At 36.9% G+C, this 23,918-nt stretch overlaps 4 protein-coding genes across 5 annotated transcripts in view; all 4 read left to right on the top strand.

Moving 5' to 3' along the window:
* Window positions 1–1,949, top strand: part of LOC107592275 (protein FAM76B) — a 13,212-nt gene extending 11,263 nt beyond the window's left edge. For both annotated transcript variants that reach the window (XM_016281706.1, XM_016281705.1), the window contains exon 10: window positions 1,150–1,949. In XM_016281706.1, coding sequence (XP_016137192.1) covers window positions 1,150–1,239 — 90 coding nt within the window. In that variant the 3' untranslated portion in view covers window positions 1,240–1,949. The remainder of the gene's footprint in view (window positions 1–1,149) is intronic.
* Window positions 1,950–2,560: 611 nt separating this feature from the next.
* On the top strand, window positions 2,561–5,595 carry LOC107592276 (protein CWC15 homolog). The gene is made up of 7 exons (XM_016281707.1): window positions 2,561–2,806; window positions 3,414–3,554; window positions 4,051–4,157; window positions 4,236–4,339; window positions 4,416–4,523; window positions 4,717–4,871; window positions 5,454–5,595. Exons 2-7 carry the CDS (start codon window positions 3,424–3,426, stop codon window positions 5,581–5,583), a joined length of 735 nt encoding a protein of 244 aa, XP_016137193.1. The 5' UTR covers window positions 2,561–2,806; window positions 3,414–3,423; the 3' UTR covers window positions 5,584–5,595.
* A 2,783-nt stretch (window positions 5,596–8,378) lies between these two features.
* On the top strand, window positions 8,379–18,239 carry LOC107592357 (long-chain-fatty-acid--CoA ligase 4-like). Its single transcript, XM_016281858.1, has 15 exons — window positions 8,379–8,536; window positions 10,341–10,574; window positions 10,689–10,866; window positions 12,048–12,157; window positions 12,251–12,389; window positions 12,513–12,663; window positions 13,376–13,499; window positions 13,740–13,811; window positions 13,925–14,064; window positions 15,600–15,769; window positions 15,878–15,952; window positions 16,059–16,253; window positions 16,351–16,465; window positions 17,631–17,788; window positions 18,055–18,239. Exons 2-15 carry the CDS (start codon window positions 10,344–10,346, stop codon window positions 18,237–18,239), a joined length of 2,043 nt encoding a protein of 680 aa, XP_016137344.1. The 5' UTR covers window positions 8,379–8,536; window positions 10,341–10,343.
* A 1,204-nt stretch (window positions 18,240–19,443) lies between these two features.
* LOC107592356 (cohesin subunit SA-2-like) overlaps window positions 19,444–23,918 on the top strand; it is a 22,952-nt gene continuing 18,477 nt past the window's right edge. The window contains exons 1-4 of the mRNA XM_016281856.1: window positions 19,444–19,657; window positions 20,277–20,402; window positions 22,602–22,677; window positions 23,308–23,442. Of these exons, the coding sequence (XP_016137342.1) occupies window positions 20,365–20,402; window positions 22,602–22,677; window positions 23,308–23,442 (249 nt within the window). The 5' untranslated portion in view covers window positions 19,444–19,657; window positions 20,277–20,364. The remainder of the gene's footprint in view (window positions 19,658–20,276; window positions 20,403–22,601; window positions 22,678–23,307; window positions 23,443–23,918) is intronic.

The following is a 23,918-nucleotide window of genomic DNA, read 5'->3' as shown; positions in this document are numbered from 1 at the left end:
ACAGTATCTCACAGAAGTGAGTACACCCCTCACATTTTTGTAAGTATTTTATTATATCTTTTCATGTGATAACACTGAAGAAATGACACTTTGCTACAGTGTAAAGTAGTGATTGTACAGCTTGTATAACAGTGTAAATGTGCTGTCCCCTCAAAATTACTCAACACACAGCCATTAATGTCTAAACCGCTGGCCACAAAAGTGAATACACCCCTAAGGGAAAATGTCCAAATTGGACCCAAAGTGTCAATATTTTGTGTGACCACCATTATTTTCCAGCACTGCCTTAACCCTCTTGGGCATGGCGTTCACCAGAGCTTCACAGGTTGCCACTGGAGCCCTCTTCCACTCCTCCATGACGACATCAGAGCTGGTGGATGTTAGAGACCTTGCGCACCTCCACCTTCCGTTTGAGGATGCCCCACAGATGCTCAATAGGGTTTAGGTCTGGAGACATGCTTGGCCAATCCATCACCTTTACCCTCAGCTTCTTTAGCAAGGCAGTGGTCATCTTGGAGGTGTGTTTGGGGTCGTTATCATGTTGGAATACTGGCCTGCGGCCCAGTCTCTGAAGGGAGGGGATGATGCTCTGCTTCAGTATGTCACAGTACATGTTGGCATTCATCGTTCCCTCAATGAACTGTAGCTCCCCAGTGCCGGCAGTCACTTTGTGCAGCATTAGACTGCTCACTACCTCTTCCAGCATTGTACTGCAAACTACCTCTCTGACAGTTTAATTAAAGATTGTTCTCTGAGCTCTTTAGCTCTTTATCACTTTAACAGACTGATAAGCTCTTTTTGCTCTACACGCATATCTTCACAGTTGTTTATATCACTGGTTTGCACTCTTAACTGCCATGTGCCTTATGCCACTTTTTCTTTTTTAACAATGTCCTTATTTATATAGTGTATAGGTTGTATTTTATATATTTTTTAAACTATTTATCTGTATTGTCTACTGTTAGTGTTAACTGTATGCACCAAGGGGTCTGCAAGTAATGCAATTTCAATTCTCTATATGTATGTGCTGTACATGTGGCAGAATTGACAATAAAGCAGACTTTGACTTTGACAATGTTTGCTAACTGAAAAAGGGTCTATAGTCTTCATATTTGTCACCAATTGGTTTTGTTTGTGTTTGTCTCTCAGGCGAAGAACAGAGAATTGATGAAACAAGTTGCTGCACTCTCAAAAGGCAAGAAGTTTGACCGCAGCAGCAGCTCACTGCTGTTACCATAGCAATGACCTCATGGCATGACAATGACCCCTTGCCCCGATGTGTCATTACTGTGAGGAAGCTTCACCCTCCATTGCTCACAGATTCTCTGTGTGTTGTGTTTTATTATTCTGGTGATGTCACATATGCAAACATTTCTAATTATTATTATAATTGTTTTATTTTCTTTGGCTATTCTCAGCGGTTTTAGTAATCGCATGTATTTACAAAACAGGAATAACTGTATAGAGCCATTACAGGAGCCCTGGCTGAACCCAGCCTCAGATCTCATATGCAAAACATTTCAGAACTTCTGAAAACTGACAAAGGAAAGCAGAAGAGCTTGTCAACAAATGTATGGAAATGTTATGAATTGAACGTGTCAGATATGCTGAACCGTTTTTACAGATGCTAAATTCATCTCTCTCATGCTCGTTTCTCTTTTGCTCTCTCTCACTCATGGAAAGACTGTATTACTGCATGTCTTACTGCCTGGTCAACTGTGTGGTTTTGTATATTAACTGATTTCTCTGTTTTGTTTGGCTTCGTATTAGTGATATTTCAGAGATGATTTTCGCAGGCCTGTATGAGACACTGCTGTTTTAGAGAGTGAGGGCTCTCTTATGTCTCCCCTCCCCACCATGCATTCTCATATTTTTACTGTCAGACACTTTTGTACTTTGTTTTCTTCAACACGGACGTTTCAGGAATATTAAAGCTAGTAAAGACCTCAGTTTGTGTGTCTGTCCTCTTTATTGATGTATTAAAAGTGGTGGGAAGTATCCTGCTTATAGCCCTTGTAATTCTGAAAACTGATTATTAGCTTCTTGAGGTGTGTTTGATTAGGGTTGGGGCTAAACTGCAGGACAGAGGCTCTTCAGGATGGCCACGTTTGTTCTGGTTTTGGCAAAAACCCACTATTACTCTGTTCGGTAAAGATAACAAATTAAAATTATGAAGCCTGAATAAGAATGCTGATCAAATTCATGCTGACCATGCGTAGTTCCTTTAATGTAAACATAGCGGGTCGCCTCATGGGGGCCGACATTATGCATGAGATCACATGACTAGTTATTCACTTGTGGAATAAATTAATAATGACTGACTGTTGTGAAGAGCGCATTTCTACAATGGCATCTGCAACAGGAAACTTTTGCATCCATGCTGCTAGGTGTCAGTGTAGGTCCAAGACTCGCACTGGTCTGCGCAACAGGAATATAAACATTTTGGTCTTCCATCCTGCATTTTAGACGCTGTTATTTAGGTAATAGAACTAAAACTGTATATAATGGTCATGTCAGAGGTCTCTGGGTGGGATACCGCGGTGTATTTGATTCTCGCTTCTTCGCTGTAATGTTTGTCCCGCAGCCGCCACCGTAACCCCCCACATACACGTGACTGTACTGTGGGCGAGTCGCGGTGGTTGATGGGATATCAGTGAGGAGCAACGACAGCTGGTGTAATGGCAAAGAAAATATAAAAACTCGCCTTATTTATTTATTCAGTTTTTCGGTATTCGTACTTTGAATTTGTGTGGCCTCGTTGATACATTTGGAAGTATACGGTTGGATTTTTATCGTCCTGCTGCAGGTGAGTGTAAAATAATGTAACAAGTAACGTAAAGCAAGCGTGTTTTCGTCGAAAACCTAACAATACAAACAGTCAACATTATAGAAATTAAAAATACATTACACTTACACATGTGCCATGTCACATTCTTTAAACACAGACAATATTCCCATCTTGTTTTTAGAGACTGAATAATTAAAAGGTCTGGAAATGCTCGAAATTGGCTTGTAAATCACTCTGAAGAATGAAATATTTACCTAGTAACAGAAACAATGTGATCTACATTATTCTTTTTAAAATGCCATATCAATGCATTGTCACAATTGATAAATTGAGGATTACAACAATTCTTTAATTTCCACATACATATTCTAATGTCAAAAGGAAGATGAAGAAAGACATTCAATAAACAATCAGATAACACCGTCTACTTTTTATTGTTACAAAATGAACAACAGTACTTTATGTCCAAATGCAATTGTGGAGTATTACAGTTGTGACTGAAAACTTGTATTTATGTGAAATCTCTATAACAGGTGAAACACCCCTAAACCTTTGCTATATCAGACATGAGGGAGGCATTTGTGTGTCATAACATTTAAGTTAACTTATAATGCACTTGTCTCAGGTAACCGAAGATGACCACAGCAGCAAGGCCAACATTTGAGCCTGCAAGAGGAGGACGGGGCAAAGGAGAGGGTGATCTGAGTGCTTTGTCTAAACAGTACTCCAGCAGAGACCTGCCAGGACACACTAAGATCAAATACAGGTGAAGTTGCTGTTCTTTACAAAAACTCTTTGGCAAAATAATCAATTTGGGCAGAATTTGTATCATACCTGTGGACTCAAAGGAGTAGTTCACTCAAAATTGAAAATTGCTGACAAGTTGCTTCCCTCAGGCCATCCAAGATTTAGCTTTAGTTTTTATCTTCGTTGAAACAGATTTGGAGAAATTTAGCATAACATCACTTGCTCTCCGATGGATCCTCTGCAGTGAATGGGTGAGTGAGAGTACAAACAGCACATTCATTGAACTCTCATTCTGACGGCATTGGTGAGCAAGTGATGTAATGCTAAATTTCTCCTAATCTGTTCTGATGAAGAAACAAACCCATCTACATCTTGGAAGGCTTGAGGGCGAGTTACTTTTTTTTAGCTAATTTCCATATTTGGATGAACTATTTTTTTTAAATGTAAAGGTCTGATTGTGTGACCGAGAAAGTGTTAAGTTAAACTCATCTTAATATTTGGGTGTGTGCCTGCAGACAGCCCACTCAGGATGCTCCAGAAGAGGTGAGAGCACGTGATTTCAGACGTGAGCTGGAGGAGAGAGAGAGAGTTGCTGTTAAGAGCAGAGACAGAGGAGCACGAGGTGAGGAAGCATGTTTTATGTGAATATTTTTTGGCTTTGTCAAAATGTGTTCATTGACAGTGATCTTGTTTCTTTTAGAGCACACAACTTCCTCGTCTACTTCATCTTCATCCTCCTCCAAACGGCCACGTTTGGATCAGATTCCTGCTGCCAACCTGGATGCTGATGATCCTCTCACTGATGTACATACACTTTCTTATAGATACTTAGGCATGCAGGTTGATTTTGACGCCAGTTTGAAGAATGTGTATGTTTTAGGATGAAGATGACTCTGACTCCGGCTCTGACAGTGATGATGACACTGCCGCCCTGCTGGCTGAACTGGAGAAGATCAAAAAGGAGCGAGCTGAGGAGCTGGAGAAAAAGGTGAACCTCACTGACCATTTACCACCGATCTTGGTCACTATCGCAAAATAAAGCCCTTCAGGATGATCCTGGTCACCATTTCAGGGTTTATTTTATGGTTATGACCAGACTGACTGTGCATTTATCCCTTACTTAGGCTTGATATCTTACTGACGTAAGTCATCGCTGCTTTTTTTTTGTATGTGTAATTAAGGAAAGGGAACAGAAAGCAGAGGAGGAGAGGATACGTATGGAGAACATTCTGAGCGGAAATCCACTGCTCAATCTGGCAGGCCAGCAGCAGCAACAGCAGCAACAACAACAACAACAAAAACCACAGAGCCAGAACGCATTCAGTGTGAAGAGAAGGTAATTTAATGGTGGTAAAAAAATAAGTTTAACGCAAGATTATTTGGTTTTCTGTCTTCGCTAATAAGTTACCTTCAGTTACAGTAGTTAAAGAATTAAATCAAAAGCAAAGCAAATAAAACCTCTGGCCAGTAATGTGCTTTAACGCAAGATGATGGAAACACTGTTTAAATTTAATGTCACATAGTGTAATATTCATCATAATATATTGACAATAATAGAAGTGTACTGTTAGAAATAATAGTACATCATTGTTCTAGATGGGTATAGTATGAAAAGCAACGGCTGGCAGTTTTTATTTTTTTAAATATCTTTTTGCTTTGTTTGCTATTTCTATAGCTTTTATATATTATGTACTCTTGAGACTAACAATATAAACATCTCCAAATTTCATTTTGGTCCAAAAGATTCTTATAATTCAATAGTAGTAGTAATAATATTGGTTGGTGTGTTTTTTTTTCTCCCTGAATGAAAGTGAAAAAATGGCTTTGTCTTTGAATTGCAAATTCTTTAAAACACAGAGAGCTGAATAATATACAATTGACAACACTCAAACACATTCTCAAATTTTGTTTTTGGCAGGTGGGATGATGATGTCGTGTTTAAAAACTGCGCTAAAGGAGTGGATGAATCTCGTAAAGAGAAACGCTTCATTAATGACACCCTGCGCTCTGAATTCCACAAGAAATTCATGGAGAAATATGTTAAATAATTGTCGTTATAGAACTGTGTATTTCAGCAGTTTGTTTAAAATATTTTTTTCGTTTTCGCAAATATCATATGTGCTCATTTTGTCTTTTGAATCTTTATGTGCTGCCCTTCAGTAGTGGGTCTGTAAAAGAAGTGTACCAATAAAAATAAAATAAAATGGAATGCTTATTCATTTCTCTTTCTACTGTATATGATCCAGTTGTCTTAAGTCATGCTTTATAACATTCACTTATCCTGCAAGCTTGTGTCTGTTATCTTTATCTTTTTATTTTTAGTCAGAATTGCCCTGTTTGTCCTGATTACATTTACACGTTCAGACGTTTCCATACTTTCAGGTCAGGTCAGACCTTTTTTATTTTCTTCTTCTTAAGTTACTGAAGCAGACCCGCTCTGAATCAGTAGAGCAGATCTGAGTCCAACCTGACCTGCGTCTTTTCACAAGGGGGCTTTCTATTCTGCTCCCTTTTTTATTCTTAACATATTTAGGACTTTTAACAGTAGCGATTGTCTCAAAGCAACCGTACAGAGTAACACGCCTAAACCCCCAGCGAGCAAGAAAACGGCAAGAGTTTCGTAGAAAAACTCCATTAATGTAACAAATATACCTTGTGAGAAACCAAGGCTGAAAGAGGAAACCCATCCTCTTCTGTTTGGCCTGAATTTCTTTGAAAGACTGTGTATAGAATCAGTACTGTGGATCTCTATGGACAGTTTGTCTAAAATTAGTAGTCCCAACTGTTTGCTTGGAAAGAAAACCAGCTGTGAGGATGCCTTTAGATGTCCTGATAGCAAATAAACGGTCCTTTACCGAGCTAAAGCTTGTGGTAGGCATGGAGAGGACTACGTTAGCAGACCACATGAAGCTACATCAGACAGTGATGTATTAATGTGATCAAAGTGAATGAACCGCTACACCTAAGGCACATTTCCAGGTCAGACCTGCTCTGAGTTGGCAACTGTGTGATTCATGACCAATGACCCACAGCTAGTCTTAAGTGATTGTTCACATTCTTGGAATTTCTTTCCCTCAACAGTAAATGTGCATCAGCCGAGTGGGTGTTTGACTAATAGAACGATGTGTTCTTTAAAGATGGGTATAGTATGAAAAGCAACGGCTGGCAGTTTTTATTTTTTTAAATATCTTTTTGCTTTGTTTGCTATTTCTATAGCTTTTATATATTATGTACTCTTGAGACTAACAATATAAACATCTCCAAATTTCATTTTGGTCCAAAAGATTCTTATAATTCAATAGTAGTAGTAATAATAATAATATTGGTTGGTGTGTTTTTTTTTCTCCCTGAATGAAAGTGAAAAAATGGCTTTGTCTTTGAATGGCAAATTCTTTAAAACACAGAGAGCTGAATAATATACAATTGACAACACTCAAACACATTCTCAAATTTTGTTTTTGGCAGGTGGGATGATGATGTCGTGTTTAAAAACTGCGCTAAAGGAGTGGATGAATCTCGTAAAGAGAAACGCTTCATTAATGACACCCTGCGCTCTGAATTCCACAAGAAATTCATGGAGAAATATGTTAAATAATTGTCGTTATAGAACTGTATTTCAGCAGTTTGTTTTAAACATTTTTTTCTTTTTAGTAAACATCATATGTGCTTTTTTTTCTTTTTAATCTTTATGTGCTGCCCTTCAGTAGTTGGTCTGTAAAAGAAGTGTACCAATAAAAAGAATGGAAAAATAGAATGCTTATTCTCTTCTCTTTCTACCATACGTGAACCAGTTGTCTTAAAAGTCATGCTTTATATAACATTCACTTGTGCCTCACTTATCTTGTGAGTTTGTCTGTTATATTTATCTTCTTGTTTTTATTTTTAGTCAAAATGGCCAGTTACCTTGTTTGTACTGATTACATTCATAAAATTAATAATGCTTTACATGGTCAGATGGTTCCCTATTTTTAGGTCAGGTCATACTTTTGTTTTTTACTGAAAAAAGATCCACTCTGAATCAGTGGAGCAGATCTGACTTGACAATTTAATTTTAATTTATTTAGGACTTTTAACAATAGTGATTGTCCCAAAGCAACCCTACGAAGTAACACACCTAGACCCCCCAGCAAGCAAGAAAAAGGCAACAGTTTCATGGGAAAAACTCCCTTAATGTAACATTATATACCTTGTGAGAAACCAAGGCTGAAAGAGGAAACCCATCTTCTGTTTGACTTGAAATATTTTTGAAAGATTGTATATAGAATCAGTACTGCGGGTCTGTATGGACAGTTTGTCTAAAATTAGTTGACCCAACTGTTGGCTTGGAAAGAAAACCTGTGAGGATACGTTTAGATGTCCTGATAGCAGATAAACGGTTCTTTACTAAGCTAAGTATTGAGGATGGCTTGTGGTAGGCATGGTGAGGACTACTTTAGCTGACCACATGCAGCTATATCAGTCAGTGATGTATTTATGTGGTCAAAGTGAATGAACTGCAACACCTAAGGCACATTTCCTGGTCAGACCTGTTCTGAGTTAGCAACTGTGTGATCAATGACCCAATGACCCACCTTCAGTGATTATTCACATTTTCTTGGAATGCCTTTCACTTAACAGTAAATGTGCATCAGCTGAGTGGGTGTTTGACTAATAGAACTATGTGTTCTTCAAAGTTTGAGAAAGTGCTTAGCTCTGACGTGTCTGATTGTGTGAGCTAAAGGAACAACTCTTTGTCAAGACTATGACTAAAAAAAAGACTAAAAACTCAGACGTAACCTCAGAACTTCCTCCTCAGAACTGTCTTCTGATTGGCTGAGGCCAGCGGGTGGGCTCTAAGTGAGGTTCACTGGAACTATGACTTTACAAAAGACATCCAATCAGCCAAGAGAGCCAGAGACGGAGACAGAGAGTGAGAAAAGGGAAGCCAGGACCTCCAGTTGCAGTTGTCCGTCTGTCTGAGAAAGGAAAAAAAGAACTGCTGTGCACAGTGTTTGTTTGTAAGTAAGATTTCAGCTTCCTGTGCACTTCAGATTCTTTTGCCTCAGGTTTCAAGTTTGACTGAATGACAATGTATTTCTTTTTCAGTTGTTTACAGTATGTTATAGTGGTGATGTTTTTGAAGGAGTGTTGAGAGGGAGTAGACATGAGGTGTTTACACTCATGTAAACACAATTATAGGTATTAATGTAGATACAGATTTTTTTTGGTGTGTGAGAATTTGTCTTAATATGTGGATCAGTGTGGTTATACTCCTTTTTAAGGGTTTGATGGAAAATGTCATTTTTTCAGATTGGACTAAATGGTCTGAGTATATTACGATACATTGTACAGTAATGAAAAAAACATCCTTTTTGTTGATCAGTTCAAAAATTATATATATATACTGTATAATGTTTACGTTTGATTTATAAAGCATAACAGCTCCCTTCATAAATATAGTATGTACATTAACTCACAATGAGTAATATAGCTATTTTTGTTAGTCTTTAATGTTGAAAATACAGTTGATCTCTGTGTTAGTTCACAGTTCAGTAATTAATGCAAACAGAAGCAACTTTTGATTGTTAGTTTAGTTGTTAGTAACTTTTCATTGTTAATTCATGTAAACTAATTAATGCTAACAAGTGAAACCCTATTGTAAAGTTTTACCATTATATTTTAAATAATTATAAAAGTGTATATATATATATATATATACTGTATATATATATATATATATATATATATATATATATATAAACAATGGTCAGACTGTTTTCTTATTTTATTCATTTCTGTGATGGCAAAACTGAATTTTCGGCATCATTACTCCAGTCTTCAGTGTCACATGATCCTTCAGAGATCATTCTAATATGCTGATTTGCTGCTCAAGAAATGTCTAAATATGATAAATATTCAAAACTGCTCGATATTTGTCTTTGATAAATAGAAAGTTCAAAAGAACAGCATTTATTTGAAACATGCATTTGTAGCAATGTTACAAGACTTTACTTTCCCTGTTAATCAATTTATTGCATGCATTGGCATGAGGGCTACATATCATGCCAAATAAAAGTGATATCATGATATACAGGATGTGTGTTTGTTTGACAGTTGGAGAGTTTTTCCAGATGTTTAAGTGAGTCATCTGACTTCCTGAACATGCTGTTCAAATCCCTCCAAACTGTGATGTCATCAGTTTGGAAATGGTGGCCTTCCTGGATAGTGCTGCTGTAACTTAAGCTGCTGCAGCATGTGTGTTTGTGTATGTTGATATGATCTGTTCTTTTGCAGCTTGCAGATCGTGCAAGTGATGCTTCTGAAACTGGGGTTTCAGTCTTAGCTATGGTTAACATCTGAAAGCAAGGATAATCTGCTCTATTTGTGCAGATTAAAGTCTTTTTTAATATTACACTAAAGAAAAGCCTTGATAATTGTGCCAGGGAAACAGCCTACACATCCACTTCAGTTTGATCTTATGTCTTTGTGTGTGGGCGCATGTGTATGTTGCACAGAATAAATATTTAGTCTGTTGGTTCCCTGTCTATGGTTGACCACAAACACGAATGTTTCTTGATGTTTCCTCAGGGTTTCTTAAACGTTAGTGGTAGTTTTGTGGTGAAGTATTTCCTAATTCAGCCATTCAATCACACGCACATCTAAATCTTACTTACTCTTCCTCTTTTCCCCCTCTGCTCTATCTGCATTTAATAACCATATCTTATCGGTCATGTGAATTGGATGCCTGTTTTTCTGTAAGTTTTCTGTAAGTTTTGTAAGTTGGGGTTCATATGGAAATATGTTGGTTTGTGTATGTTTTGTACAGGTCATGTTGCCCCAGTGTGAGAGAGCACGGAGTTTAAGTGGACGTCCAGAAGGGCCGTATCGGGCGGTAGAAAGCGCAGATGCTCTCGTTACACAGGACTTTGAGGGCGTGGACACGCTGGACAAACTTTTTGTACATGCTGTGAAGAGATTCAGTCAGGCATCCTGTCTGGGCACCAGAGAGGTCCTTAGTGAAGAAGAAGAAAAACAACCCAATGGGAAGATCTTTAAGAAGGTAAATTCATTAATTTAGTTTATTCTGTTTGAGTATCAGTTCAATCGGATCAGCTGAACACAGTCAAAATATTTGTGACATTTGATATAGAAGCTTGTGTGTTTTTGTTTGTAGTTGGTCCTGGGGGACTACAGCTGGATGACCTATGAAGAGGTCAGCCTAGCAGTGGAATCTTTTGGTAGTGGTCTGGCAGCTTTGGGCCAGCAACCACATAATACCATTGCCATCTTTTGTGAAACACGGGCAGAATGGATGATTACAGCACAGGCCTGTTTCAGACGCAACTTCCCATGTAATACAGTCACACTACTTTTACTCTAAACACTTTTAAATCTAAATGACAATGTTTTGATTTGTTTTGTTCTGCTCAGAAGAAGCTACTTGAGTTTATATTACCTCTGGTTCACACATTTCCAGTCATTTTAGCTGTACAAAATTGTTAGTTAGTTTTGTTCCACTTTGTTATTAGTTATTTACCTATAGAGGCTAATTGGAATCAGAACTCTCATGCATTCACAGGAAATAGCTTACTTCCGCATTGAAAAATAAGGTGGATATTAGTGGTGGGGATTTTTCAGTGACTCGAACTTTCTACAGGTTACATCACTAAACACAGGTGGCAGAGATAACTCTTTATGAGTAAGTTATTCAATCACTAACTGAACTGATTCATTCAAAAACACTGATTCACTCCGGAATTAAACAAATGACTGTTTTTATCAGTGAGCCAGTGAATTCATTCATTCATTCAACCTATTAGTTTTAACAACACTGACTCATTCAGGAATTCCTCTGTTTTGTGTTGCTGGACTACACAAGAGTTTTCTTAAAGAAAACATACATGTGTGGTACCACCTATGGAATAACTAGGTTGAAATATTCATTATAAAATTTCGACAATACCAACTCTGATACTTATATCTTATGCTATTATAACATTTTGCCTAAAATTGCCTTGCCTTAACATTTTGCCTAAAATATGTGGTAAATAGTAATAACTTCTTGTTTATTTAACCGTTATATCAAAGGCCAACCCTGGCAAAACAGCTTGTAATAATAATAATAATAATATTAATAAATAATAAAAATAATAACTGGAAGTTTTTTTTCAATTTAGTTCCATCTGTAATGTCAAACAGCTTCATTTATTTGTTTTAACTCTATGCAAATCTTGCAAATGTTATTTCCTATTATAACATTTTGCCTAAAATTGCCTTGCCTTAACATTTTGCCTAAAATATGTGGTAAATAGTAATAACTTCTTGTTTATTTAACCGTTATATCAAAGGCAAAACAGCTTGTAATAATAATAATAATAATATTAATAAATAATAAAAATAATAACTGGAAGTTTTTTTCAATTTAGTTCCGTCTGTAATGTCAAACAGCTTCATTTATTTGTTTTAACTCTATGCAAATCTTGCAAATGTTATTTAAACTTGTGAGCACAACTGTATGTTTGCATGTGTGCAGTGGTAACGATGTATGCAACTCTGGGTGAAGATGCTGTAGCTTATGGGCTGAATCAGTGTGGAGCCACTCATCTCATCACCAGCACAGAACTGCTGCGGACCAAGCTGAAGGTACACAAAGCCACAGATATGCAAATGTAACTGTGCTTATCTGTGTGGTCTGGCTAAAAGTTTGTGTTAGATTACTATTTCTCTCTATCTCAGAACGTTTTGAGTGCAGTCTCGGGGTTGCAGCATATTATCTATGCAGGCAGTGATGAAGTATGTCATGCTGATTACCCACAGTCTCTTGCCATGCACAGCATGCAGGAAGTAATGGAGCTCGGGACAAAGCCAGAGAACTGTGAGCAACATGCAAAACAATTATATATGCAACCCAACTGAATTGATTCACAAGCTGATACACAGTATCTCTCTTTTTGTCTCTATCTCTCTCTCTCTCTCTCTCTCTCTCTCTCTCTCTCAGTAAGCAAAGAGTATAAGAGGCCGACTACATCTGATCTGGCAGTGGTGATGTATACCAGTGGGTCTACAGGGAAGCCTAAAGGAGTGAAGATGCAACACAGTAATCTGATTGCAGGAATGGCTGGTCAGTGTGAGCGGATCCCAGGCCTAGGGTGAGCAACAGTAACACCAACGCCAGTTCACAAATTTGCATGTTTTTCCATACACTACGGACAGACAAATTACTTTCAGCTTAAATCGTGTCATGTCTGGTTAACCCATAATGCATCAGTAGAATAAAACTGGAGTCAGAGTGTGTAGTTGAATGTAGTGGTAAACTACATTCAATGGAATGACGGAGACGTGTGAGTGTAAAATTATGCAAAGAAATTATGGTAAACTAGCAACTGATGAATAAATGCATGTTAAAATGAATATAAGTTAGTTTCTAATCTTTCAAAGTAATCTTTAAAGCACAATATCAACTTAAATCTTAATTTTTTTGTGTGAGTGTTATTTATATACTATTATGCTATTCATGAATTTTTTTAATTAGGTTTTATTTCTATATTTTCAGTTTTCATTTTAATTTTAGTTTAAGTTTTAGTAATTTTGTGTTTTTGTCTTTTTTTTATATTTTGTTTTCTTTAAACATTTCTATTTAGCTTGAAGTTATTTTTATTTCTGTTTTCATTTTAGTACTTTTATTTCAGCTGTTTCCAAGGCAACATTTATAAAAAAAAATTTAAAAAAAATCTTAATTTAGTTTTCAAAGTTTTTTTTTTTGAGGTTTCAACTAATATATATATATATATTTAATTTTATTTCAGTTTTAGTCATTTTAGTTTTAGGTAACAATAATGACATTGCTGTGTGTATATACAGGTCCCAGGACACATATATAGCTTATCTCCCACTGGCTCATGTGCTGGAACTGACAGCAGAAATATCCTGTGTGTCATATGGCTGCAGGCTCGGATACTCCTCACCACACACACTCACGGACCAGGTAACACACACACTCACACACACACACTCACACACACACACACACACACACACACACACTTTTGCTTTATTATATAATCGCAGGCTCGGATACTCCTCACCACACACACTCACGGACCAGGTAACACACACACTCACACACACACACTCACACACACACACACACACACACACACACACACACACTTTTGCTTTATTATATAATCTTCTCTGTGTTGGACCTGTGTTCTTGTCTATGCAGTCCAGTAAAATAAAAAGCGGTGGTAAGGGAGATTGCTCTGTGCTTAAACCCACCCTGATAGCGGCAGTACCGGTGAGTTTTAAAAATTTTAACAAATTTAATTTTAAAAAATTTTTAGTTTTATTTTTGTTCACCTCTTTTTACTCAATATTTGTGTGTATGTATCTGTTGGTGTGTGTGTGTAGGAGATCATGGATCGTATCTGTAAGAATGTTAATGGGAAGTTAAGAGAGATGTCAGTCATTCAGAGGACTCTGTTTAAAGTGGGATACAACTATAAGCTGCAGAAGGTGTCACAAGGAGCTGATTCTCCGGTGTGCAACATGTGAGTCAGATTCTTTACAATTCTTAACACTTTTGGAACAAATGTATCTTTTTCTAAAGAATTTGATGTCTAATATACATTTTTTAAAATTATTTCTATAAATAGTCTAGTGATGAGAAAAAGGCTTTCCTGCTCTAAAATCTTGAACATACGTACATTTGAGACCATTTTTTCTAAGCATAGCATAAATGCAATGCAATGCATCATGCAATTGAGCCTATTCAATAAATGGTATAAAAATATTTTTTCTTCATTCTTTTTTCTTTTGGCTGTTTCATAATTATTGCCTCATTGAACACTCTCATAACACACACACATATACTACACAGACACACTGTCTGGCCAAAAAAAGTCACTGTCTGGATCTAAATAAGCAAATACTTAAGATTTCAGGATTGGATCATTATTGCATTATAGGTATAGGACAGGGGTGGCGAACGTCGGTCCTGGAGAGGCGCAGCCCTGCAGAGTTTTGCTTCAACCCTAATCAAACACACCTGAACAAGCTAATCAAGGTCTGAACGGTTACTAGGAAGCTACAGGCAGGTGAGTTTTAATTAGGGTTGGAGCTGAACTCTGCAGGGCTGCGGCTCTCCAGGACCGGAGTTCGCCACCCCTGGTATAGGATGTTGTATATTTGGTAACAATTCATTTAACCCTAACTTATGCAGTGCATACATTTTTATTTCTCAAACAGCCATGTCGGAAAATGTACCCATGTCTATTTTCCAGGATGACAATGACAAGATTCATCAGGCTTAAACTGGAAAAGAAAAAGAAAAAGTTGCACACTCAAATATTTTGTTGGACTGCCTTTAACTCTGATAAAATTGTGCTTTCATTGTGGCATTGTTTCGACAACATTATGCAAAATCACAACATTTATTTCCACCAAGAGTTGCATTAATGTTTGGCCAAGATCTTGTATTGACAATAGGAGAGTCAAATCACTCTGTAAAGTCGACTCTAACACATCCCAAAGACTTTCAATTGGTTAAGCTCAGGATTCTGTGGTGACCAATTCATACATGAAAATGTTTCCTCATGCTCACTATACCAGTATTTCCCAATTTGGGTCCAGGAATTTGTATATGGGTACGTCTTACAACATGGTTGTTTAAGAAATGAAAAGCTACGCACTACATCAGGTAGGGTTATATGAACTGTTGCAAAGCATATAACACGCCAGAAACATATTCATTACTGCAATAATGATCCAGTCCTAGACTCAATCTAGACAGTATTTGCTTATTTAAATCCAAATTATGACGTTTTTTTCTTTTCCCAGGCAGTATGTGTATATATGTATTACATTTCTAAACTTTGCATGACTGTATACTTACTGGTTGAAATATAATATTTTTCAAATACATTTGTGTGCTAAATTGTGTTTTGTGAAGATTTTCACACAGTGGTAATAGTGGTAAAATGTTGCCTATATGGCCAGTGCTGCAGTTGCAAATTTTGCCTATACGAAATGGTCTCTATCTTTAAGATCTTGATGTTTGAGATGGTGATATTATTGTGTGTTTCAGGATGTTTTTCAAGCGTGTGAATTTGCTGCTGGGAGGGTGTGTACGTCTGATGTTGAGTGGAGGGGCTCCACTGTCTGCTTCCACACAGAGATTTATGAATGTGTGTTTCTGCCCCGTTGCTGTGGGTTACGGCCTTACAGAGACATGTGGAGCGGGAACTATCTCAGAATGTTAGTGCACACAAACACACACTTACACCATGACTGATGTTTTACCTGCATGTTCAAACAGCTGGATTCCTGTGCCGACATGTTCAAACTTGTGTTTGTGTGTTGCAGTTTCTGATTACAGTACAGGACGCGTTGGAGCACCTCTCATTTGCTCTGAAATAAAACTGCGAGACTGGCCTGAGGGTAAGACACATACACACATGTGCAAACAACAACTGCAATTGAGGGTTCTCAGGTTCATTTTACATTGCTAACTTTCAACCGACCTCTCTCTCTCTCTCATCATTAGGTGGATACACCAGTCAGGACAAGCCACACCCACGAGGGGAGATTTTGATTGGTGGACCGAATGTTGCCATGGGATACTATGAGAGTGATGGGGAGGGAGAAAATGACAACTTTTGGGTGGACGAGGCGGGGCAGCGCTGGTTTTGTACCGGAGATGTCGGAGAAGTTCATCCAGACGGTTGTTTGCAGATTGTGGGTGAGTAAGGTTAGAATCATCTTACAGAGGAGGGTTACAAAAATATTATTATATCAAACACAACATGCCAATCCTCCACTTCCTATCCTGTTCTCAGATCGTAAGAAGGACCTGGTAAAGCTGCAGGCAGGTGAATATGTGTCTTTGGGGAAGGTAGAAGCTGCCCTGAAAAGCAGCCCACTCATTGATAACATCTGCGTCTATGCCAGCAGGTACACCAGAACCTTATATCCCATCTGATAGCAAAACAATTATACACAGCACAATATTCTGCAACTATAGATTAACCTGGATTATTACACGACTCTGTGGAATACTTGATTCTGATTGGTCAATCGCGCCATCCAGCGGTATGTTATTCCCAGATAACAACCGCCAAATTGAATAACACACCGCTCATGCGGGTACTACGAGTTATCTTAACCGGTACTACTTATATGATTAATGAGTCACTCCGCTATCGTTGACTGTCTGGCGCCATTTTGTGACTGAAAACACTTAACTACGGCGTGTTACAATGGAAGACTTCAGCATTAATTTCAACATATATGGTAAAAACAAATCTTTTTAGCCGTGTAATAAGCAGGATAATGTACATCCAGCCGGTTGTTATCTCAGAATAAGCCCCGACAGGTTGATCAGGACCCCGACGCGAAGCGGAGTGTTTTTTTTTAGTAATAAAAATTGTGTTTATTACTAAACACTAAAATTGTATCACTGAAAATCACCATGTCACAGTGTTGTTGGTCATGGTAGGTGTTCATACTAATGGATTTTATAACATTATTTGGCAACTGGCCATACATAGCTATTAATCTGATAACAAATGGAATGTATGATGCCATAAAAATGTTGGGGTCAGGAAGATTATTTTTGGGGGGATTAATTGCCTTTTTAAGCAAGGATTCATTAAACTGTATACAACAATAAATACATTTATAATGTTACAAAAGATTTCTGTTTTAAATAAACGCAAATAATTACATTTCTATTCATCAAAGAATCTTGAAAAAATGTATCAGGGTTTTCACAAAAAAATATTAATCAGCACAACACTGTTTTAAACATTGATAATAACCAGAATAAATTACACTTTAAAACAAATTAAAATAGAAAGCAGTTATTTTAAATTGTAATAATATTTCTTTTGAGCAGTTTTTTAAAATATATTTATTTGTGTATACATGGCTTTAAAGCTATGGACTAAAAGCCACAGAACTCATCCTCAATCTTGTCTGTTTCTAGTACAGATACCAAATCACAATATGTATTGATACAACCTAAACATATCATGCAAAGGCTCCAAGACACCATAATGCTGAATGAACACATGCCACCAGATCAGTACTAATACAGCCTTGTACTATTTCCGATCAGTGATCAGAACTACTTGATCAGCTTTGTGGTGCCCAATCAGAAGCAACTGACTGAGTTGGCAAAAAAGAACGGGGTAGAGGAAGAGTGGGAGGAGCTTTGTAACCATATCAAGATGGAGGAGGAAGTGCTAAAAGTCATCAAAGAGATTGCAGTCACAAGTAAGCACATTTTTTAAGTTATACAAACTTCTTAGTAATGTTTTGTTAATTGTTTTAGGTATCCTGGTTGGTGTTTTTAAAGCGGAATTGTGTAATGCTTTCAGTGGGTTTTTCACTGAGTTTACCTTTAAACAGTGTTGTTTATTGTAAACTACAGAGATTTGTGTGTTTGATACTCTGTGGGAAAATGGCAAAGGCATTCATTCATGTGTGTGTCTATGTATAGACTGTATATAAACTATATTCGTGTGTGTGTGGTACCGTAGGTAAACTGGAAAGGTTTGAGGTTCCACAGAAGATCTGTTTAAGTTCTGAGGCTTGGACTCCAGAAACAGGGCTGGTGACGGATGCCTTCAAACTAAAGAGGAAAGAGCTGAAAAATCATTATATAAAGGACATTGAGAGGTTATATGAGGGGGCTCAAGTGGTCCTGTCTTACTCCATACACTAGACATGAAAAAAGTATACCAATTGGGCCTATTTAATGGCAGTAAAAGATGTATGCATTGCTGTTATATTATTATTTTTTATTTTACTTATAAAAGTGCCTTGAAGCATATCTGTCATAAAAAAATTTAAACAAAAAAAATTTGCCACCTTTACTTGAAAGTGTTTTTGGGATGCAATTGGTAAATGTAAATTTTTTTTAGTTGCTCAGTGTTTTTCGTTTGTTTGCTTAATTGTTTGTTTAGAATCCATTAAACAAAATCTGATGCAGCTTATTTCTGATGGTAAGAGTGGCTATAGGCACTTAAGACCTGAGAAATAAAGCTGGGAACTCTGTAAACTTCAGAATATAATGTGGGATGAGGTTATGCTTACACATTTATGGGGAAAAAAGAAATTTGTTTGTATACCATTGTCAGGAAAGGGAGAATTTTTTTAATGATGTTTGTACATTTCATCTCTGGTTGTTCAGGTGCACATGCACAGGTGAGTTAGTTCAAGGCATCACATAATGTGCACTGTGTGTGTTATAGAACTGGGAAGTCATGTTTTTCCTGTTATGGTATATATTATATTGCATAGTATAATTTTTTTAAACTACATAACCATTTCTATGTATAAATAGTTTTCTAAACATTTATTTATTATTTGCCTAAACAAACCAAACATCCTGTTATTGCTTTTTTTATTTATTTTTTATGCCTGTGCTTGATTCTCTGTCCACCATCATTTCACAGACTTTGGACAGATTTCATTCTACAGCTTGATTTGCACATTTCAGGTGTGTTTAAGCAAGATGCAACTATATACGCTTACACTTCTTGTTTATGACTCATTTAAAAGCAGACTTTTCCTTCATCTCACCATAGGAATCAGCCTCTGTAATCTGGAGAGTTGGACATTTAACCATTTTCTGTTAGCACTGTTTCTTTCCCATGTCAAAGTCTGATCTATCTTTCTTGTTACACCTCCATTGGCAGACAAAATAAAACGGTTTTGATTGTCCTCAAATCTGGTTGACAAATATTCATCTTTCTCATTTATTTATTTGCCCTAACTTATTTGCAAATAATTTGTGATTCAGAAACTAATGTATGTTCAATTCAAATACAAACCATTATAAACACAAACAATTGTTCAGAAATTAGCCATGCAGTCCCATGATGTGGGTGTGTTTGTGTGGATGCTAGTATGTGGGTGTGTGTGGACGCGTTATAAGTGTGTTTTGGATTTCTCGAGGCTATATTTTTACTCCTGTCCGCCCACAGCACCAAACTGCCTCTTGCAGCTCCAAAACACAAACAGAACTGAGCCAGTTCTACTTGGAGCATGTTTTAATGTCTTAACCGCGGAGCTCCGGTTCGGTACCGTTCGGCGGCGGCTCTGGGCGGGTTTGCTGCTGCTGGACTCACGCTGAGGGAGGTGAGGAAGGAAATGGCGGCCGATCTTCATAAATTTCCGTGATTTTAGAAGAAATGAAATAAAATAAATAAAAGACATTTTCCTGTTTTCCTTCCGTTCGGAAGATTCATTTCCCAGAGTCGTTCATGTGTCAAGACAGTTTGAGTCATTACTTTGAATAGTGAGAATTAATGAAACACTATAATGTGCGTCGTATGAAGAAATGTAAAGTTTTAATGGGGATTTGCAGTGAGTTTTACATTGTTTTGGTCGGTTTGGGGCGGTTTTAATGACTGTTAGAGGAGCTGGAGGCCCGTTAGCATGGTAGCATGCTAGCCCGTGTTTACGGAAATCAAAAAACATTAAAAACACAATTAATACAATTTCAGACTTTACACGAATGCATAGAGATTTTGTGTGATTAATGGAGTTTATGTAATGTTTTATGGTTAGATTTCGCGTACAGTAATGCTTTTGACAGCAGATGTTTGATATTTATTATTAAAGTCATATAAATATACACACGTCTTTCACACAAACACGCATAGCCGCATTCAGTAACGTTAACTGCATCATGAGTCGTGGTTGTTATAAGTGGTTATTGTTATTACATGCAAATATGTTTTGTTTTATGCTGCAGCGTGTGTTTTTCAGTTGTGTGGGTCTGTCTGTCTACAGCAGCGTGGGGACACTTATAAACTCCAGAAGAAACAGAAGATGTTGACAAAATGATAGCAGCTCAGGACCTTCAAACAGACTTCCACCAGTAAGTACCAGACACAAACTAAACTAACTCAGTAACTTACAGTGTTGCCAGCTAATTTTCAGGGGACGTTGCTAAAGGAAGGTCCATTTGTTGCTAAAAAGTTGCTAAATGACATGTTGATGTCATTGCACGATGACATTATTACGTAATTATGATGCAAAATTACACCAAGGTAACAAATATATTTTTTGTGTTAATTTAGATTTGTTCATAAAGTAATATAGCGTAATATAATATTAAAATATAAATAACTATTTTTAAATACAACATTGAATTATTGAACACTTACGTTTTTGAACAATTACAATTAAATTTTTTTTATTAGCGAGTAAAAACTAGTAAAACTACACATTCTGAACAATTATAGTTTTAAGCAGTGTATTAGCAGTTGGTTAGTATAAAAATAGGGCACAATCTACTATGTTAATATGAAGGAATTTTCCGTATTGATTTTTCGCAGGTTTTTTTACCTGCATTTTAAATTACGCATTGCATTTTGTGTTTTAGGGTTACAGGGTTGCAATGGATAATGAATAATGGATAACGGATAATGTCCTGGAAAATAACTAGTACCTTTTCCATTTTTCTAGATAGTTTTCTTACAGTGTACTAACTGATCAACAATCACAGGTACAAGCTACTAACAAGGTGTATCATAAATGAACAATTATTCATTTATTATTAAATTAAACAATTGCAAATAGCAGCTAACTTAATTCATGTGATGTGTGTACTGCTAGGCATCTTTGGTTTCCTCATTTTATGTGATTTAGATGGAAAATGTGTGCCTTTTTATCGTTTTAGTCACAAAAGTTGTTAAAGTTGCCAAATAAATTTTAAAAATAGCAAAATTTGTTGCTAGGTGCTTTTAGAAGAAAAAGTTGCTAGGGTAGTGTGAAAAGTTGCTAAGTTTAGTAACAAAATTGCTAAGTTGGCAACACTGGTCACTCATTCTCTAGCCAGACACTGTCTGTCTCAAAACCTAGTGAGCTCTCTACCTAGACAGCATTTATGGGCATCATAGGTACAAGAAGTCCAGCCTTTTTAAAGTCCTCCCCCTTTTTAAAGTGTAAGCGATGTTTAAATACATCATTCACGCTGCAAAAATGCTTTTCATTGTGAGAATGTTGGAATCTAAATTAAGTACATTTTACTTAAATAAGAAAAAATAATCTTAATTCAAATGGAAACAAGATTATTTTTCTTACCCCATTTGCAGATAATTTGCAAAATAAGAAAAATACATTTAAAAGACTAAATAACATGTCATTTTTCTTATGTAGAAAATGCATCTTGATTTAAGAATCTTTAGATAGTTTGACTGGAAACAACAAGATTAAAAATACCAAGTAAGAAAAGCATTTTTTGCAGTGCTGGTACATTCATTCATTGGACATATTTTCATGTAGACACTGTAAAAGTGACAAAAACGACATGTCCTTTTATAGGAAAACCTGTAGATGAGGAGGCTGCATTAATTCGTAGGGAGTTACTTTTACATCGGGAGAGGATTATTTAGATTTTTTTGCCATATCTACATGCATATTTATTTGAGCGGTACCATTTTTCAATGGTAGTTTTCTATATAACATCAGGGATGCAGAGCACATTAGTAAGGCCGCTGTATGCCGAGCAGTAAGGAAAGTGTGCCTAGCTCTCACGCTCTTTATTAGAATTTTTGTGTAGTTTCCTGAGCACAAACCCATTGAAAATGAAGCTGATTACTGTATGGAATGGAAGGATGCCAGATGGAAGAGTAGTTTGAGATATATGCCGTAACCACCACCACAGCTGTTCAATTTATTTAGTCATCTTTATTTCCTACTAATACAAAAGCAACCGTTATTCCTTTTCCTGTTGGATTTTAATATTCTTCCAATACTTGGTATTGTGGCCATCCTCTTCATCTGTTCTTCATTATTTGAACCCAATTAGCTCCATTGATCATGGCTTTTCATAGTCGTGGTAAACGCGCTAAACTCAAGAGTCAACATACTCAGAGTTGATTGAACTCAATTCAGCTGTTCTGAACCCGAAAACTTTTCCCATCTCAGGGTAATTCAATTCAGAGATCAAGTTTCAACTCAGGGTTGGTTGAACCTCCTTATTGAAACGGTCCCCTGTTGAATATATACACCTGAAACACTCCACAGTCCACATACACACTGCTCTAATCACTGGTGCATTTTGTTTGTTTAGGGAAGGATACGCTCGGCTCTTGGACACCGATCTTGAAGATTTTGAGGGTCGGAATGGCAAACTTGGGAAAGGGAAGGTACCTATCAGCCAGTGAGCTTGCAGAAAGGCATTCAGTTCTTATTTATCACCCAATCAGCTTTCAGATATGCTGTAAAACAGGTATGAGAAGGGCTGCACGATTAATCAGAATAAAAACAAAATGTGTGATTTAATTAAATAAATAAATGCGTTTCAGAGTGAAGCACAGCATTATTTTTTATTTACAAATGTGCAGCTTATGAGTGTCTCTGGGTGGTTTGCAGAAATTATTGCTCTACACAAACTCATCTCTGCATGTGCTTTCAGTTTGGGTTGCTTATAATGTGCATCTTTAAACTGTCTAACTGTCTTTAAACCAGCTGTTGTCAACAAAAGAGAAGATTTAAGGGCTTTTTTTAACCAAAATAAAAGCTTAATGGTTTAAGGTTTGAAAAAAATTTAAAGAGTTGCACTATAAAATAATAATAATGATAATAAAAGTTATTATTATATTATTATTCTTACATTTACAGTGAAATATTACAATAATAATATTCCTTATTTTGTCTTTATAATAATAATAGTAATTCTCATTCAATTCTTTCAGTTTTTCCCCCCATTGTGCAGTCCTTGAATGGTACTAGCTTGTTTAATGAAATTGTCCTTGCTTTTTACTGTTTGTGTCTAGAAGGGGAAGAAGACACCTGGAGAGAAGTTGAAGGGGTCAGAGGTGAGAGGTCGGGTAAATGGCCACCATCAGGAGAACGACATGGAGAATCTCAGCTTGTTTGAGATTGTCAAATTGGGCAAGAGTGCCACACAGGTAGCAAACACACAAACAACTTAAAGTGGTCATATGATGCGATTTAAATTTTTCCTTTCTCTTTGGAGTGTTACAAGCTCTTGGTGCATAAAGAAGATCTGTAAAGTTGCAAAGACTAAAGTCTCAAATCCAAAGAGATATTCTTTATAAAAGTTAAGAGTCAGCCACGCCTACCTAAAACGGCTTGTTCTAACACGCCCCCACATGTCTGCGTCACAATGTGGGAAGATTTGCATAACGCCGCCCAAATGTTCACGCAAAGAAAGAAGGCGTAACTTTTATTCTCGCTGTAGTTTTGTTGTTGCCGCCACCATGTTGTAAAGACTCTGTGTGCTTCGTTGTGAAAGCGAAACTACTTTGTTTTGTCTTCCAAAAGAGGACGATATCTGCTTCGTCATGCCTGGAGCTGATCCGTGCTGGTTGCTGAGGAAATACTACAACTTTGCGCTGTGGATCGCCAGATCGGCTTTCACCGT

Source organism: Sinocyclocheilus grahami, unplaced genomic scaffold (genome assembly GCF_001515645.1).
Source record: "Sinocyclocheilus grahami isolate Dianchi unplaced genomic scaffold, SAMN03320097.WGS_v1.1 scaffold152.1, whole genome shotgun sequence".
NCBI lineage: Eukaryota > Metazoa > Chordata > Actinopteri > Cypriniformes > Cyprinidae > Sinocyclocheilus > Sinocyclocheilus grahami.
Note: the sequence above shows the minus strand (reverse complement) of the source record. Positions and strands in the feature narration are given on the sequence as shown.

Bases quoted from the DNA above. Each gene is read 5' to 3' on its own strand.
- LOC107592357 (XM_016281858.1), top strand. From the start codon at position 10,344: ATGTTGCCCCAGTGTGAGAGAGCACGGAGTTTAAGTGGACGTCCAGAA. The intron at 10,867-12,047 runs GTAATACAGTCA...GCATGTGTGCAG, and splicing joins TTTCAGACGCAACTTCCCAT to TGGTAACGATGTATGCAACT. The intron at 12,664-13,375 runs GTGAGCAACAGT...GTGTATATACAG, and splicing joins GAGCGGATCCCAGGCCTAGG to GTCCCAGGACACATATATAG.
- LOC107592276 (XM_016281707.1), top strand. From the start codon at position 3,424: ATGACCACAGCAGCAAGGCCAACATTTGAGCCTGCAAGAGGAGGACGG. The intron at 3,555-4,050 runs GTGAAGTTGCTG...GTGTGCCTGCAG, and splicing joins CACACTAAGATCAAATACAG to ACAGCCCACTCAGGATGCTC. The intron at 4,340-4,415 runs GTACATACACTT...TGTATGTTTTAG, and splicing joins CTGATGATCCTCTCACTGAT to GATGAAGATGACTCTGACTC.